General features: G+C 64.8%; 3 protein-coding genes across 4 annotated transcripts; all 3 read right to left on the bottom strand.

The window, feature by feature from the left end:
* Positions 1 to 275: 275 nt before the first annotated feature.
* Positions 276 to 3,792, bottom strand: ZGLP1 (zinc finger GATA like protein 1). The gene is made up of 5 exons (XM_056119910.1): positions 3,158 to 3,792; positions 2,374 to 2,730; positions 1,013 to 1,104; positions 582 to 675; positions 276 to 442 (listed from the first exon to the last, which is right to left on the bottom strand). Exons 1-5 carry the CDS (start codon positions 3,292 to 3,294, stop codon positions 313 to 315), a joined length of 810 nt encoding a protein of 269 aa, XP_055975885.1. The 5' UTR covers positions 3,295 to 3,792; the 3' UTR covers positions 276 to 312.
* A 136-nt stretch (positions 3,793 to 3,928) lies between these two features.
* FDX2 (ferredoxin 2) lies at positions 3,929 to 7,056 on the bottom strand. The gene is made up of 5 exons (XM_056119914.1): positions 6,898 to 7,056; positions 6,765 to 6,816; positions 6,445 to 6,551; positions 4,403 to 4,490; positions 3,929 to 4,312 (listed from the first exon to the last, which is right to left on the bottom strand). Exons 1-5 carry the CDS (start codon positions 7,031 to 7,033, stop codon positions 4,156 to 4,158), a joined length of 540 nt encoding a protein of 179 aa, XP_055975889.1. The 5' UTR covers positions 7,034 to 7,056; the 3' UTR covers positions 3,929 to 4,155.
* Positions 7,057 to 7,324: 268 nt separating this feature from the next.
* RAVER1 (ribonucleoprotein, PTB binding 1) lies at positions 7,325 to 15,666 on the bottom strand. Of its 2 annotated transcripts, none has more exons than XM_056119878.1 (13): positions 15,315 to 15,666; positions 13,204 to 13,270; positions 12,255 to 12,724; positions 10,914 to 11,105; positions 10,681 to 10,810; positions 10,478 to 10,572; positions 10,275 to 10,350; positions 9,988 to 10,193; positions 9,643 to 9,906; positions 9,359 to 9,433; positions 9,080 to 9,211; positions 8,595 to 8,678; positions 7,325 to 8,510 (listed from the first exon to the last, which is right to left on the bottom strand). In XM_056119878.1, the coding sequence occupies exons 1-13, from the start codon at positions 15,531 to 15,533 to the stop codon at positions 8,364 to 8,366; spliced, it is 2,157 nt and encodes a 718-aa protein (XP_055975853.1). In that variant the 5' UTR covers positions 15,534 to 15,666; the 3' UTR covers positions 7,325 to 8,363. The 2 variants fall into 2 exon arrangements, 1 of the variants encoding a protein (XP_055975853.1); XR_008793240.1 differs by having other exon boundaries at positions 8,457 to 8,510; positions 9,813 to 9,906.
* Positions 15,667 to 15,686: the final 20 nt, after the last annotated feature.

The following is a 15,686-nucleotide window of genomic DNA, read 5'->3' as shown; positions in this document are numbered from 1 at the left end:
AGGGTCATGGGGCGACCCCCAATCACACAACACCCCCTCTCTGCGCACAGTGCTCTTTATTACCATGGGGGAACAGTGAGGATGGCTGGGAGGCTCGGGCGCCCCTATGGAGCGGAAACCAAGGAGAGGAGAAGTGGCCGGCGGAGAAGGGGGCTCAGGGCCCAGGGGTCAGGGCTCAGGAGGAGAAGTGGCCGGCGGAGAAGGGGGCTCAGGGCCTCTCCACTGGGCAGAGAGGAAGCAGGCCGGACCTCTCACCGCTCTCTGGTTCCATGCTTCCTGGAGGAGAAACTGAGGCAGGACCGCGGGCTGGGCTTAGTCCTCTTGTGCAGGGTCTGTGGGGGAGCCCAGGGCCGTTCCGCATCTGCTGCAGAGCCGCTTAGGTTGCACGTTTTTTCGGGGTACCAGCCAGCAGCTGGCACAGCGGGTGCCGTATTTCTTGTACCTGGGGAGACAGGAAGTGGAACCTTCAGGAAGTGCTCCAGGGGTGGAGGGGGTACAGCTCCCAGGAGCGTGACCTCTTCCTATCCCATGAAGTCTAGGAACCAGAACCCCACCCCGACCCCTTCCTGTCTGCTGACAACCTGATGCCACAGGCGTTGCAAAGTGGGGTTCCATCCTCCGCATCTCTCCAGAGAGGGGTCCGCTGGGTTCGGCAGGATGCACAGCGCCGGGGTTCTGGTTGGGGCAAAGGTCAGGTGGCAGGGGTCAGAGGCACGGGCCTGAGCTCAGCAAGCCGGTATGGGCAGGGCACATTTTTTTTTTTTGGGGGGGTCCTGGGTGAAGGCACCCACTGCTCTGGATCTAGGCCAGCCCTGGATGTTGGAGAGCCGAGGCGAGGCAAGGGAGACATATGGCAAAGAAGGAAGCCGGGGGTGGGGTGACTCAGCCAAGGGGGGGGCACCTTGAGTTCCCCTGGAAAGGTCTAAATGGGGAAGCAGGATGGGAGAAAGACGGGGAGGAGAGGAACTCTTGTCTCCCCCAAATATTTATAGCCCTGAGTCTTCACACTCACCCAGGGCCTCGCTGCCTCCTAGGCTGGCCTCAGGGCTCTTGGGGGCCTCCTCAGGGGGACTCTGAGAACTGGAGCCGCTGCTGAAGGCCAGGCTGGGGGGAAAGTAAGGCATTAGTGTGTGTGTGTGGGGGGGGGGTTGCTATCCCAGACAGCCTCCCCCACGTCAACAGCAACTCTGCTTCTTTTATATTTTATTTTTTAGACACATCTGGAAGTACTCAGGGCTGACTCCTGGCTCTGTGCTCAGGAATCACTTCTGGCGGTGCTCAGAGTGCCCTGTGGGAATGCTGGGGATCAAACCAAGGTCAACTGCGTGCAAGGCAAGCGCCCTCCAAGTGCCCGATCACCTGCCCCTCCCCGTTTCTTGGGGAGGAGGGACACCTGGCAGGCTTTGGCCTGGGGTGCTGGGGCTCATCGCAAGCTCCCGAGGGCCTGACGCCATCACCCTCCTGACCTTATTTTTTTTTCCTGTGACTTTTTGGTGTTTTTCTGTTCCGTTTCAGCAGAAGATGGTGCCCAGGGACTCACCCTTAATGCAGCATCCTGCGGCTCAGCCCCCCCAATTTTTTCTTTTCTTTTCCTTTTTTTTTTTTTGCTTTTTGGGTCTCACCTGGCAATGCATAAGGTTACTCTTCGCTCTGCACTCAGGAATTACTCCTGGCAGTGCTCGGGAAACTATATGGGATGCTGGAAATCAAACCCAGGTCAGCCACTTACAAGGCAAACGCCCTACCTGCTGTGCTATCGCTCCGGCCCCCTTCCCCAAATCTTTTTATCTTTTGGCTTTGGGGTCACACTGGGTGGCACTCAGGCTACTACTTCCAGAATGTTGCTCGGGGGTCACTCTCGACGGTGCCCAGCCTTTACATCTGTCCCCTCGCCTGCAGTCCCTCATTTGAATCCAAACCCTGAGGGTCCTGGTTTGAAGATGTGGGGGGCCTGGGGGCCAGCCTGTAGGGTACCATCCCAGCATCCGCCCCCTATGCCCGCCAACTTGGCTGTATAATCCTGGTTAGTCAGCGCCCCATGGTGCCTCAGTTTCCACGTCTGTAAAATGGGCTTCGCGAGGCCCAGATGGGTTAGAGGTTGAGATCAAGCCTGGGGCGGTTGAGGGTTTTGAGACCTGACCAGGGGCAGCGGCTATTACCAAGGAGATGGGCCAATGCATCTTGGGGCAGGATTAGTCCATCTGTGGGGTATGCAGAGGCGCTGGGTCTGCCACCCTGCCAGCAGGGACTTGCTCTGTCTGGGTCATTTGGAAATGAGAGGAGGGCTGGGGGGGTCCCTGATGTGCCAGTCCCTCCCCTCCCCAGGTCCCTCCCAGGGAACTCTGGAGTGCCCCCACCCTGGCCAGCCCCTACCTGTAGCGGGGCACGATATGTAGGCTGGCATCAGGCTTGATCTCAAACTTCAGGGTCACGCCCTGAAACTGGGGGTCCTCCAGCTCCAAGCCCTTCTGGGGGTGTGGCTGCTTCCGAGGCCTCGGGGAGGCAGGGGCCAGCGCTCCTGGGAAACCCAGGTGGCAGCGGTGGCTCTGCTGGCATTTTGCGGTCAGCATGCTCCTGGCACCCCCTGTCACAGGTGGGGATCCCAGAGTCCCCAGCGCCTGCAGGGGCTCCCAGCAGGACCCCAGCGTGGGGGTCGTACCGCACAGCTCTTCTGCTGCCTCGTGCAAGAAGCACAGTGCTGCCACGGCATCCTCGCAGGCCGGCCAGGACCTGGGGACATGGGGCAGCGTTAGCCGGTCTGGGGGGACCCCCCACACCTATGCCTCCCATAGGGCAGGCTAAGCTGCCTGACCTCTGACCTCCCGGGGATGATCTGAGATATTCCCGCGGAGAGGAATGGACCAGAATCTCTGTCAGGCCCGGGATAGCTCGCATGCACGCGACCCTTGGGTCAACCCGGGCCCCAGAGGTCATGACCCTTTGCCCACTGGGCCTGGTGGGGGGAGGGGCTTGCCTGGAGCGCACCTGCCATTGTTTTTTTGGTTGTTTGGGGCCACTTCCGGTGGTGCTCAAGGTGGCTCCGGGCCCTCAGGGGACCCGATGGGGTGCTGGGGATGGAACCCTGGTGGGCCGCGTGCGTGGGAGGCGAGCGCCCACCCCCCACCCCACCCCGTGTTAGCGCTCGGGCCCAACACACCTGCCGCTTAGTCCCAGTCGTCCTGGGGTCCTCGGGATCGGCTGGGCTGGGGGTTCCGGGCGCGAGTCGGGGCCCAGACACGGAGACGCCTGTGGATCTCGCAGCATGGCGAAATCCGGACCTGGCTGGGCCTCCATCGCGCCCCCACGCAGCCCCCGCGTAGCCCCGATCTCGCCCGGCCCCGGCCCCGCCCCCCGGTGTACAGGAGGAGATGAGACGCACCTGGGTGGGTGGATGCGCGGGTGGGTGGGGGCGCCGCAGCCTCCCCTGAACGGGGCGGGGCTCGGACACCAGCTCTGAGCCCCCGGCTCTGCCCTTTCCGGCGTGCACACCCAGGTGAGCCCCGCGCACCCCCGAGGATCCCTCTGGATCCCTCCGGATCCCTCCGCGCTGCCCGCGGGGCGGGGCCAGGCCACGCTCGCCCACGTGGGTTCTCCCCTGCCGGAAGAGGGGGGGTCCCGGATGCTACCGCAGACCCCTGACGGCCCCGCACCCCGTGCCTGGGCGTGGCGGGGAGAGTTGGGGAGTGCCCAAGAAGTAGTTGAGGGGCCGAAGCGACAGGATAGAGGGGTGGGCGCTGGCCTTGCATGCGGCCACCGGGTCCGACCCTGGGCATCCCATAGGGTCCCCCCGAGCACCGCCAGGAGTGATCCCTGAGCACCGCCGGGTGTGGCCCAGCCTCCCCCACCAACAACAAAAAAAGTGATGCGGTTGGGGAAAAAAAAAAGGCGGGGGACTGGCGGGCCCCCATCAAGATCACTCAAAATGCTGGAGGCTTTAGACAGTTTTATTGTCCTCGGTTCAGTTCCGCCTTTTCCCCCAGCCCCGGTTCTCAGCAGCAGGGGTGCCTAGAGGGGGACCCCAGGAGGGTCCCCGACCCAGTGGGGTGCGGCAGGCAAGGGGGGGGGTTTTGCGACCTTCTGGGGGCGCCCCTGCACTCCGCGGCGCCTGGCCGCGCTAGTCCGGCCCGGGGGGCGGGCGCCCCGTCCAGTTGCCCGTCAGTGGGGCTTGGGCACGTGGCCGTCCACGTAGAAGTTCCGTGTGATCTTGGGTAACGTGAACTCGGCGCCATCTAGCTCCGGGGTGAGGAGGATCTGGCAGCCGAGCCGGGAGTTCTCCTGCAGGAGGGGCGCCATGTCCAGCATGTCGTCCTCCCTGGGGTGGCGGGGAGGGCGGTGGTGAGCGGCGGGGGTGGGGGGGGTGGGGGCAGCCGGGCCGCGGGGGCGCGTCCCCCTCGCCCCTCACCTCTCATCCGGCGCAGGCAGGAGGTCCAGGTGCTCCTCGCTCACGTACACGTGGCAGGTGGAGCAGGCCAGGGAGGCTTCGCAGGCCCCTGGGGAGGGGGAACGGGAGGGGAAATGGGGAAGGGGGGAGCTCATTTCTTGCAGCGTGGCCATTTTGTTTGCCTACCTGACTCATCTCCCTTGGCTGGCATTAACAAAGGAGCAGCTCAAGGGTCCCCAGAACTGACTCCCTACAAGGCCCTAATGCTAACCCTGGGACCACCTTCCCACCTCCCAATGGAGCCTCCCAACTCCTGCTTGGGGACACAGCTGCTCTGTAGTCTACCACAGGGTTCTTCACCCAATAAAAGCGAAACCCCTCCGGGGAGGAGGGAGAAGACGGCGGGCAGAGCACATCCCCGGCACCCCAGTGGCCCCTCACATGCCCCTGGCAGAAGTGACGCCTGGGCACAGAGCCAGGAGTAAGCCCTGATCACCACCGAGTGTGACCCAAACACACCCACACACACAAATCAAAAACTTCGTCCTGGAGACGCCTCTGTCCTCCAGCCTCCCCCAACTCCCCCTCAGCACAGGACCCTTGCTGTGACCCTTGGCCTGGAAAGCCTCTTCCCATGGGCTGTCCCCCAAGCCCCTCGCCTGTGCCTCTCTCTGCCGCTCTCATTTCTCCAAAGCAGCTGTCAGTCACAAACCGCTCACTGGACGGGAGCACAGGCTTAGCATGTGGGGTGCCAGGTTCCATCCCGTCTCACCCTCACAGCTCGGCTGTGTGTGACCGAAAATGCCAAAATAAATAAATACACAAGTACGACTGTCCCAGCCAGAATTCAGCACTGTCCAGGCTGCCATGTCCCCCACACCGTGTGCTGCCCACACCCGATTAGAGTACCTCAACAAATGAACTCTATGTTTTTGCAGACCACCTGGAGCACCTGCACACACAATTCCAGGTTTCCTCATGGTCCAGTGGTCCCAGAAGGCTGAACTGGATGTGAAAAGCCCCAGTTCGACCCACTTGATCTTCTCTGTTTTGTACACTGCTGCCTGGCACACATCAGGTGAGCAATACTCGGCCAAGTGAGGCTTGGGTGTGGGGGCTCAAAGGGTGAAGGAGCAAACTCCGCATGCAGGAATCCAAGGTCCCATCTCCAGCACCTCACGGGTGTCCACAAACCCCAATCACCCAAAAAGGAGTGATTCCTGAACATAGCTGGATGTGCCCCACCCACCAAAGGAACACCCTAAATATGTGGTGAAAAAAGGCTGGGTCTGGACTCCTACTTTTTTTTTTTTTTTTTTGCTTTTTTGGGTCGCACCCGGCAATGTTACTCCTGGCTTTGCACTCAGGAATTACCCCAGCCTGTGCCTCTCTCCGCCTCTCTCATCTCTCCAAAGCAGCTGTCAGTCACAAACCACTATCTTGGCCTGACGGCGCTCACCAGAGGACCATATGGGATGCTTGGGAATCGAACCTGGGTCAGCCGCGTGCAAGGTAAACGCCCTACTGGATGTGCTATTGCTCCAGCTCCTACTTTGCCATTTTCTTGCTGTCCACCGGAACATCCCTAACACACTGGCGCTGCAATCTGAGTTAATTAAGCCACGCTCACGTGTGAGCGAGAAGTGGTCAAGTGTCCACCTATTAGCCTGGGACTGAGAACACTGAGAACCGGGGCTCCTGGAAGGCAGGAACGGTTGGGGAGATTATAACCACAAGGAAGCGCTGAGATGGTTAAGAGGTGAGCAGGGGACTTAGGCTTGGGTGGTCTCTGAACTTTGTTACATGTCTGGGTTCTGCTCCCCACTGCTTAATGATGAGACGGAGGTGATCAGTGGGGTGCTTTATTCCTTTTTGGGGGGGCAGAGGGGAGGAGCACACCTGGAGATGCCCAGCACTCACTCCTGACTGCACTCGGAGCGAAGCTGGCAGGGAGCCTGGGGACCGAGTCAGACGCGTGCGGGGAAAGCGCCCTGTCCGCTGTCCTCCCCGGCCTCGACTTAATCCCAGAAGCGACTCCCCAGTTCCCTGGGCCCGGCTCCCACCTTCCAGGTCTACCCCGTGGCGCTGGGCGAGGTGCAGGACATTGTCCCCGACTCTGCCGCTCACCGGGATCCGTTGGCCTGACCGGTCTACGAACACCACGTTCACCCTGGGGACAGATGGGGATGCGGACGCCGCGCTGGGGGCTGGGGCCACAACACCGCGGGTTTTGGGGCGCTGGTGTCGGGACTCGACCGGGGCTGGGAGCACGAAGGGGGGAGACGCTGAGGGGACCCGGGGATGAGGCTGCAAGCCAAGGTGAGGGGTTGGAAGAACTTCGTGGGACAGAGTCTGGAGGATTCGGTCCCCCCCCCACACTCACACGCCCTCGGGCCGCTCCGGGCCACCGGTTTCCTCCCCCGCCGGGCGCAAGCCTGGAAAACACGGTTGGGTGAGCGGCCGCGCGGCGCCCCGCGGCGCGACACGGGCGCACGCTGCCCCGCCAGCCCAGGTACCTGTCGCCCAGAACCTCCTCGTGGTCGCCGACGCCTCCCCGGACCCCGAAAAGCCCCCCGGTCTGCTCCTCCAGGCGCCCCGCGCGGCTCGCAGGAATCCTGCACTCACACCACCACAGGCCACGGAGGCGGCCATGACAGGCGTCACGTGACCGGAAGCCGCGCCTGCGCCGAAGCTCGCAGAAGCCCGGGGCGCCGTAATGACTCGAATAGAAGCTCCGGCGGGGGGGGGAGGGGGAGGGGGAAGTGATGGGGTGGGGGCGGCGGGGAAGTCGGCGCTGGGCACTGGTGGAAGACCAGCAAGGCCTCTCGCATCTTCGCACCCAGGCCCGTCTATACATCCCAATATCCCAAGAACCAGTCGGCTGTTTTCTTCAGAATCATTTCCTTACGAACTTTATTTCTGCAAAGGTTTGTGAAAGGGCTGGGGCGAGGGCCCAGGGTTACCTTAGGTGGATAGGTCATGCTAGCTGCCAGGGGCAGAATTCTTCTGCATGAAGTTCCTGGTTACCAGCACTGAGGCCCCTTTTAAGGGAGGCCGGCTCCAAGAGACCTCAGGGGAGGGACTGGAATCATCTGAAGTGGGGTCCACAGAGGACCAGCGAAAGGAACAATGGGACCCAGACTCCCACAGATGAGTGAAGCGGGCGCTCTTGGCTCTGCACCCAGGCCTGGGTGGAAGGGATGGTGGGACCCGATTCCCCCAACCCTTGGTGGCCTCCTAGGATCCTCAGGGTGGCCTCCGGGGAGAGAAGGCGGAACCCGCCCCAGCCACAGATGTTTGGTCCGAGTCAAGCTCCTGGAGCTCCTGTGAGTCTCTGGCTGGGGAGGGGAGCTGGCAGGAGAGGAACTGGCTTTAAGGCATCAGAAGGTCGGGGGTGGGGGGCTGTGGCAGAGGGCGGGCAGCAGCCAGGAGAAAGCTGTGCCCACAGCAACCGTAGGAGAAAGGGAGCAGGAGTCGTGTGTAACCGTCAGTGGGGCACAGGAGGGCTGGACACAGCGGGGGTGTCCGAGCTGGGGCACCAGCCTGGACTGTTTAAAAAGAAATCGTAAAATCTAGAAAAGGGAACATGTCATTTCTCAAAGTTAAAAAAAAGGGGGGGGACACAGTCTCTGATCCTCATGGGAGGTCAGGGGGACCTCCAAGGCACTCAGGAGGCCGAGATACAGGAGTGTTGAGGCAGGAAAGAGCGCCTGATGGAACGACGGACAGACACACACAGGTGGGCGTGGGAGGGGGGAGAGTGGGCCACACCCCTCCCTCCTAAGGCTGTAGGGAGGGACTGGCAGGGGCTGGCTGGAGCAGAGTGCCCCCCCACTGCCCCGGTCCCCACAATGGTCGGTCAGTCTTTTTCAGAGTCTTCAGTTACCGCCAGGAGGAATGATTAAAAACAATAAAGAAAGAAAGAAAATCGTCAAACGCGACACCAGAAACCCCCAAAGCGACGCTGGAGCCCGTCGTCCGCTCAGAAAATCCGCTTGCGCTTCAGGTAGGAGTCTGCGTAGTGGCCGCCCAGGCCCTGGGAGTGCTGGCCCACGTAGCTGCCCTCGGGGCTGGGCTCAGGGGAAGGCAGCAGGTGGGCGAAGCTGCGTTTCTGGCCACCCAGGGGGGTCTAGAGACAGAGGGGGGGGCGGGTCAGGGGTCACGTGGGGGTCACCGCGCCCCGGCCCTGTGCGTCCCCGCCCCCTGCCCATACCTTCAGCAGGTGGCTGTGCCCATTGGGTCCGGGACTGAGCCCCAGGAGTCCCTCACTGGAGCCCAGCGGGGAGGAGCCGATGGCCTGGAGACAGGAGGAGCAGGGAGGGGAAGCTCAGAGCCCAGGCCAGCATGTACTGCCCAGGAGTCACTCTTGAACGTGTGTGTGGTCACTGGGTGTGTGTATGCCCTGTATGCACGCGCTTGTGTGTGGCTCAGGAGTCACTCTTGGGGGGCGGGGGGGGTAGCCTCAGAGCCCTGTGGGGGTTTTGCTACCCCTGGGCCAGCAGATACTGCTCAGGAGTCACTCCTGTGAGTGTGGGTGTAGGTGTGGGTGTGTGGTGTGGCTCCTGCATCAGAGTCTGCACCCCAGCTCTGAGAACTACCTGTCTGGCGGTGCCAAGGATTGGGCAGGAGAGGAGCAGAGCCCCCCACACTCCGCCCTGGGTACGGTGGGCGTCCCGTGTCCACCTCGCAGGCCCTCACCTTATTCAGGTGGCTCTGCCTGAGGCCAGCCTGCAGGCCACTGGTGAAGTAGGACGTGGGGGAGCCTGAGTAGAAATGGGGGAGGGGGCCCCCGCCGCTCCGCTCGCTGAAACCGCTGGGTGGGGGTGACATCTGTAGAGAAGGGGGTGGGCTGGGGCAGGTGGGAAAGTTCCCCTTCACAGACACTTCACCCCCCTCCACCTGAGCCAGCGCAGAGGGGACCCCCTCCCGCATCCCAGAGAAGCGTGGGGGGCGGGGGGGGGGGGGGCAGCTTCTTACTTTGTGGCGGCTGGGCCCAGGAGGCCCGGGGGCGGGCTCCCGCGGGTGAGAAAAAAGCCGCCGAGACCCCACATCCTGCACCAAAGTGAGACGAGCGCGTCGGGCTGGGGTGCCCCCCTCCCCAGCACCCACAGTCCAGCTTCCTCTGCTCCGGGGAGCCCCCCGCCCCTGCAGGACAGGCGGTATGCCAGCTGGGGAGGCCCCAGGCGGCCGGGTGCAGGCGTGAGAAGCCAGCGGGGCGTCCCAGTCTGTGGGGCCAGCTCTGGGGGCAGGCGGGCACTCACCGGGGCGTAGTCGAAGCCGCCGTAGCCGTCGGGCAGGCCCGGCTCGGGGTGCGGGCGGGCCCGCAGCGGGAAGGCCTTGCCGCTGCCACCCGCGGCTGGAGGGTTCGGCAGGGGGCCCTCGGCGGCGCGGCCACTTCTCCCGGGGCCCCCCCAGCCCCGGGCCTCCTTACCCGCCAGGTTGCTGGCTGGGAGCAGACTGTGCAGGTTCAGGTAGGGGTTCAGGGGGATCCGGAAGTCCTTGGGGGGCTCCCCCAGCAGGGAGACCTGTGGGAGGAGGGTCTGGATCAGGAGAGGCGGATGGGGAAGCGGGGGGAGCCAACGAGGGGGAAGCCAGCAGGGCCTTACCCCGGGGGGCGTCGGCAGAGGCCCTCCATCTTTCTGGAGGCCCCGGAGGCTGGAGCCCCGAATCCCCACAGTGGTGGGCGACGGGGTGAGCTGGGCAATGGGGGGACCCAGACTGTCACGGTCACCCCCCGAGGGGCCGAGCAGAGGTGGCAGCAGGGGCGGTGGCTTGCCCCGTCCGGGCGGCAGCTCGGGGGGCAGGCCCCCACCTGCAGGAGAGAAGCGGGGCAGCAGCCACCCACGCACGCAGGGCAGACAGAGCCGGGCGCGGCGGGCGGGCGGTGGGTTACCTGCGGGCAGCTCCCCGAGCAGGGGGTTGGCTGGCTGGAGGGGGCCCAGAGGGGAGTCTCCCAGGATCCCAGGTTTCTGGGGACAGAGCAATCAGCTGCAGGGGGCGGTGTGGCCCTCGGCCTGAGGCTCGCCCACCTCAGGCCGGGGGGCGGGGTGGGGTGTTATTCAGAGCTGTGTTTCGGCCGGGCGAGGAGGGGGTTACCTTCTGGCTCTGCGTCTGCAGGGCCAGCTGCAGCAGAGCCGTGGACAGGGCGGGTCCGTTGAGCAGCGGCACGGCAGGGGGTGCACCCAGGAGGCCTGGGGGAAGCTGGGAAATTGGCCAAGGGCCCGCGGGAACCCCTCCGGCTGCCACGTCCCCCTCCCTGCTCGGGGGCTGAGTCCCGGGGTGGGGGGGGACCCCCTTACCCTGCTTGCCCCCCGCGCTGCCGTGCAGGAGGGGGTTGAGCAGCAACTGGAGCGAGGCGGAGGGGCCCAGGTGGTGCAGCAGCTGCAGGAGGTTGGGCTCCGGGAGGAGCCCCTTGCCCCGATTGAGGGCCTGCGGGGACCAGCGGAGGGGACTCAGGGCGGGGCCCTGCTGCTCCCGGCCACCCCGGGGGGGCGCAGGAAGGGGGGCAGGCGGCAGCCAGGCACACACTCACCGTGGCCTGGGCGGCTATGAGCGCGGCCAGCATGCTGCGGCCAGGGGGCCCCGGGGCACAGAAGGACACCCGCAGGTGGCTGCCCCCCAGCGCCAGGCCGTCGGCGCTCTGCTGCACCTCCTCAGCCATGGCGGCCGTCTCGTACTCCAGCACCGCGAAGCCCTTCAGCTGCCCGTCCTGGCCATAGGCCAGCTGTGGGGGGGAGTGGCATGAGCGGCCCCCTGCAGGCCCTAGGGAGGCACTCTGGGGGCGGGGGCGAGGCGGGGAACCCCAGTGCCCAGGCGGGCAGGGGCATCGCCTGCCCTCAACCCCGACGACAACCCACTGGAACCCGGGCTGGCAATGGTGAGCCTCCTTACAGGGACCCCCCCAGACACCCAGACGCTCAAGGCTGCAGAGCCCCCCTAGAGTGCAGGTGTGGGGCCACAGGGGACAAAGTTTAGGGTCACGCGGTGTCCAGCATCTCTGTCATGAAGAGAAGTGAAGGTGCAGTGGGCAGGGTCTCTGGGACCGCAGGGGACACTCCTCTCTAGGACACCTGACCTTCCGGGATCGGCCTTGGTTTGCTTTTGCGGGGCCAGGATCGAACCCCGGTGTGGGGCTGCTTAAGCCCTCCCTGACCCAAAGGGCTCGTGTCTCCCACAAAGTCGTGGGGCGGCGGGGAGTGAGGGCGTGGGAGCAGAGCTAGGGGTGACCCCACTTCTGAGCAGGAACCAAGTGCTAACTCCCCCGGGCAAGGGCAGGAAGGACGTGGCCATGAGCCAGGACGGTCCCCTGCAGGCCACCCTGCCTGGGAGCTGGGCCTGGCCTCGTCCCAGACACGCACAGAACTTGGCGAGGAGGAGCTGCAGGCCCAAGGACATGTCCCCGGTCTTGTGGGCCACTTGACCACAAACAACAGCCTGGGAGGTTGTAGTGGGGGGCCCCGAGTGACAGGGTTCCAGCCAGTCCCTCACACGTGTTAAGCCAATGCCCCCCCCAGGGAAGCCGCCTTACCCTGGCCCCTCTGCCACCCGGGGGTCAAGGTGAGAATCAGAGGCTCAGTGACCCGTGGCCTGCCCAGCGAGGACAATGGGACCTGACCATGAACTGGGACTGGGCCCTGCACCCTGCTGGCCCACGTGGGACCCACTGCCCCCACCCACCGCCACTTGCTGCAAAGGGAACCAGGTCCAGGCCCGCAAGATGGGATGCAGGGAGGGTGTTTACTGCCAGGCGCCAACTCGGGTCCCATCCCCAACCCCCAAGAGGGTCCTCCAGCCCCGCAGAGCCAAGAGGTGGTCCCCAGCACCGTCAGGTGGGAAGCGGGGTGGGGGAGACAAGAGCCTGGGAAGGACTCACCTGGCAGAAGGTGGGCGCGTGGACGGCTGAGAGCGCGTGGCGCAGGGCATCGGCGTCGCTGAAGCCGGGGGGCAGGCGGTCGACGCAGAGGCAGCGGGAGTGCAGCAGTGCGGGCGTCAGCTGGCCCGCGTCGCTCCAGTGCACGTAGAGGGTGCGGCGGCCCAGTCGCTTGCCCAGCAGGTCCGACTTGGCCCGGGCGGCCGAGTCCTTCTTCATGTACTCGGCGAAGCCGTAGCCCTTGGAATGGCCGGTGCGCGAGCTGTATACCAGGAAGCAGCGCTCCAGGCTGCCGAATGGCCGCACCAGCTCCTCGAACTGCTGCTGCGTGAGGCTGCGCGGCAGGTTGGCCACGCACAGGAGTGCATCGGCCGGCTGCAGCTGCACCGCCAGCTCGCACTCCCGCAGCCGGCTCTGGTGGAAGGCACTGATGGCCGCCTCCGCCTGCTCCCCGTTCAGCAGGGTCACGAACGCTGTGGGCGGGACGGGCATGGGCTCAGGGTGGGGCCCCGCCTGGGTCCCACCCAACGAGGGGCGCAGCTCCGACTCTGGGGCTAACCCCCCTCCTGCCCACCACGTGGCCGGTGCAGGAGAGGCCCCGAGCCCCAGGTCCAAGCCACGGAGGCGCAGTCAGGCAGGGAAACCCAGACTCCCGAGTCTGCCCCCCTCAGGAAACACATACCCCAGTGGTCCCTGGTCAAACATGCCTACCCTGGCCTTGGACTGAAAACATTGCTTCCTCCCTGAAGCCCACCGGGACTACAGTGCGAGGAGGGCCCCATTCTCTGGAGAGTGAAGGCTGGATAAGCCTGGGGTGACTAGCTGGCTGGCTGGGGAGAAGGCGTGGGAAGTGGAGTCCCCCAGGGCAAGAGAGAGGCCACCTCCTGGCCCTGGAGCTCCCAACATCAGAGACTGTAGCCCTGCCATTCAGCCCAGTCCTCTGCCCACAAACCTGTCCCTTTGTATTTGTCCACGAAACAGTACTTGAGCTCAAAGTCGCGGAGTAGATCATGCACTTCCTGTGGAGACAGAAGCACGGGCCGGGTGTCACCAGAGCTGAGAGGGACAAAGATGGGAATGATCCCCCTTGGGGACCCACTCAGAGGACCGCAGCGAACAGGCTCTGTTTGTGGGAACCCAGGGTCCCTCCCCTGCAGCACAGGGACCCCTGAGCACCACTGGGTGTGGCCCCTCCAATAAAACCCAAGAAAGCTGCATCCAAGGAGATGGCTTTTGTGACCCCCGAGGGCCCCAAGCACCCCAGTCAGAACAAGATCCATGGACAAATGGTCATCCAGAGTGGCTCCCGGGTGCCCACAGTGAGCAGGAGGTGTCACAGGAGGAAAGAGAGCATGGGGGACATTGATGGGGACAGGGACATGGCCACAGGGAAGGCGCCTGCAGAGCACAGCCACTGGGCTTGGCCCCTGGCCCCGCACAGGGTCCCCTGAGCCCTGCCAGGAGTGATATGTGAGCACTGTCAGGCGATGCCCCCCCAAAAAAGAGGGGGCCAGCGGGGCAGCACAGCAGGTAAGATGATGTCATACATGCAGCAGACACAGATTCACTCCCTGGCACCCCACACAGGCTCACTGCTATTAGTGATTCCTGATGAGCACTGGATATGCTGCAGCCCCTCCCTCCAAAAGGGGGAGAGAGAGGGGGGGAAGAGAGAGAGAGAGAGAGCGCGCCTGTGAAGGTCGGAGCTGGTGAGCTGCCCTGGGCCCCAGGTCGTGCTCTGCAAAGCTGGCATTCAGCAGGTCAGCTGCAGCCTGCAACCTACTAGCCCCCCAAAACACAAACACTAGGAGGATGTGAATTCAAATTCTGGCTGGGCCACAGGCCCCTGGGAAGCAGGCAGAGGAGGTTCAGTAACACCTCTGGGCCGCCAGTGGGGACTCTCAGCGCGGAAAGGTGAACCCATTTGTAGGTGCAGGGGGAAAAGCAAGGGCACAGTGAGACCTGATGAAGGTCATGTGACCAACCGGGCCCCCAGGAGCACTAAGCCCAGCAGGCAGGGGGCCTCCCTGGCACCCATTGGGAGAACTGCGTCCAGCAGCCCAAGGCACTGAGGTGGGGAAACTGAGTGCACCCGACGGATGGGGAAAGGGCTGAGGGGGAGGTGTGGGGGCCAGGAGGAGGGCCGGGCCCTGGAAACAAATCAGCCCAAGTTCTGCCCAGGCGGGCCCGGGCGGGCGGACTCCGGGTGATCCATCTGGCCACGCCCCTCGACACTCTCGGGGTGGGGGATGGCGCCACCTGGGCTAGCACGACCCAGCGGCCGGTGCTCAGGTGTGCACGGAGCCTCAGGGGCAGGAAGAAGCCGGGTCGCCAACGCAGCGCGCAGCAGACAGGCGGCAAATCTCCACGGGGTCCAAAGGGCATGCGGGTTCCTCCAGGAACCGAGCAGGGTCCCCCCTGCAGCTCTGCCACGGGACGGAGGGGGAAGGGAGCCCCGAGCGAGCACAAGACTCCGCTCCACTCCCCGCCCTCCCCCGCAAGGTCTGCGGGCTGGAGACGAGCCTCGCCAACAATTAATCCCGGGCTTTTGCGCAGCGTCCAGGAGCGGCCTCCACTTCCGGCTGCGCGGGAGGCGTCCACACGCGCGTGCTCGGGAAGAGACTCTGGAACCTCGGGCTATGAGGGCCCCCGTGGTCACGGCGCTGGGGGGGACATTCTTCTTCTTTTTATTAGTGTCTCAAAGCACAATCGGGGTAGGAAGCCGCGGGTCGCCCTACTCGCAGGGTTCCGGCCGGCCTCTGCCACGCACGGTCGTCCCCCCCGCCCCCTTCCCTTCCCCGCCCCTTTCGAGCTCCGAGTGCCCGCGGTTGCCCTAGCAACGGCCTCAGGCGGCCCCAAGTGGGTCTCGGCCGGGCCACGCCGCCCGGCCGCGAGCGCTCTCGGGGGCCTTCCCGGGACCCCGCGGGCAGTCGGCGCCGCCCGCGCACGCCCCCACCAGCAGCCCCCCGGCGGCTCCCCTGGACGCGGCCGCCGCCCCCGCGGTGACCCCCAGCGCACGCGCACGCCGGCGCTTCCCGCCACGCTCCCACAGCGCCCCCCCACCTGGTTAGTCACGTCCCCCGGGAGGCCCCGGATCCGTATCTTGCGACGGTTACGGAACTGGCGTTCGGTGTGCTCCAGGCGCTTCCGGATCTCCTCGGGCTCGAGCGGCGGCAGCTCCTCCTCGGGCGCCCGGCGCTCCGCACCGTCCTCGGCTTCAGCCTCGGCCCCAGCCTCCGGGCTCTGCGGGGGCAGATGAGTAACGGACACGTCGGCGGCCATCTTGGGAAAACCGGCGCCTTCTGGGACTAACGAGCCCAGGCGCCGCGGCCTAGAGCGGCAAGCGGGGGTCGCTTCGGGCGATTGGCTGGGAGAAACCCCGCCTCCTCCACAACCCCTTCACCCCATTGGCTGAAACCCAGCCCGCTTCGGCGG

This window comes from Sorex fumeus, unplaced genomic scaffold (assembly GCF_029834395.1).
Source record: "Sorex fumeus unplaced genomic scaffold, SorFum_2.1 ptg000041l, whole genome shotgun sequence".
Taxonomy (NCBI): Eukaryota; Metazoa; Chordata; class Mammalia; order Eulipotyphla; family Soricidae; genus Sorex; species Sorex fumeus.
Note: the sequence above shows the minus strand (reverse complement) of the source record. Positions and strands in the feature narration are given on the sequence as shown.

Excerpts from the sequence above, each read along its gene's own strand:
- RAVER1 (XM_056119878.1), bottom strand. The coding sequence starts at position 15,533 with ATGGCCGCCGACGTGTCCGTTACTCATCTGCCCCCGCAGAGCCCGGAG. Across the intron at positions 13,271-15,314 it reads CGGGGGACGTGACTAACCAG|GAAGTGCATGATCTACTCCG; the intron begins GTGGGGGGGCGC and ends CTGTCTCCACAG. Across the intron at positions 9,907-9,987 it reads CTCTGCCGACGCCCCCCGGG|GTCTCCCTGCTGGGGGAGCC; the intron begins GTAAGGCCCTGC and ends CTCCTCCCACAG.
- FDX2 (XM_056119914.1), bottom strand. The coding sequence starts at position 7,033 with ATGGCCGCCTCCGTGGCCTGTGGTGGTGTGAGTGCAGGATTCCTGCGA. Across the intron at positions 4,491-6,444 it reads CCACGGGGTAGACCTGGAAG|GGGCCTGCGAAGCCTCCCTG; the intron begins GTGGGAGCCGGG and ends CCCCCTCCCCAG. Across the intron at positions 4,313-4,402 it reads CTGCCTGCGCCGGATGAGAG|GGAGGACGACATGCTGGACA; the intron begins GTGAGGGGCGAG and ends CCGCCACCCCAG.
- ZGLP1 (XM_056119910.1), bottom strand. The coding sequence starts at position 3,294 with ATGGAGGCCCAGCCAGGTCCGGATTTCGCCATGCTGCGAGATCCACAG. Across the intron at positions 1,105-2,373 it reads CATATCGTGCCCCGCTACAG|CCTGGCCTTCAGCAGCGGCT; the intron begins GTAGGGGCTGGC and ends CTTTCCCCCCAG. Across the intron at positions 676-1,012 it reads AGGAGGCAGCGAGGCCCTGG|AACCCCGGCGCTGTGCATCC; the intron begins GTGAGTGTGAAG and ends TGCCCCAACCAG.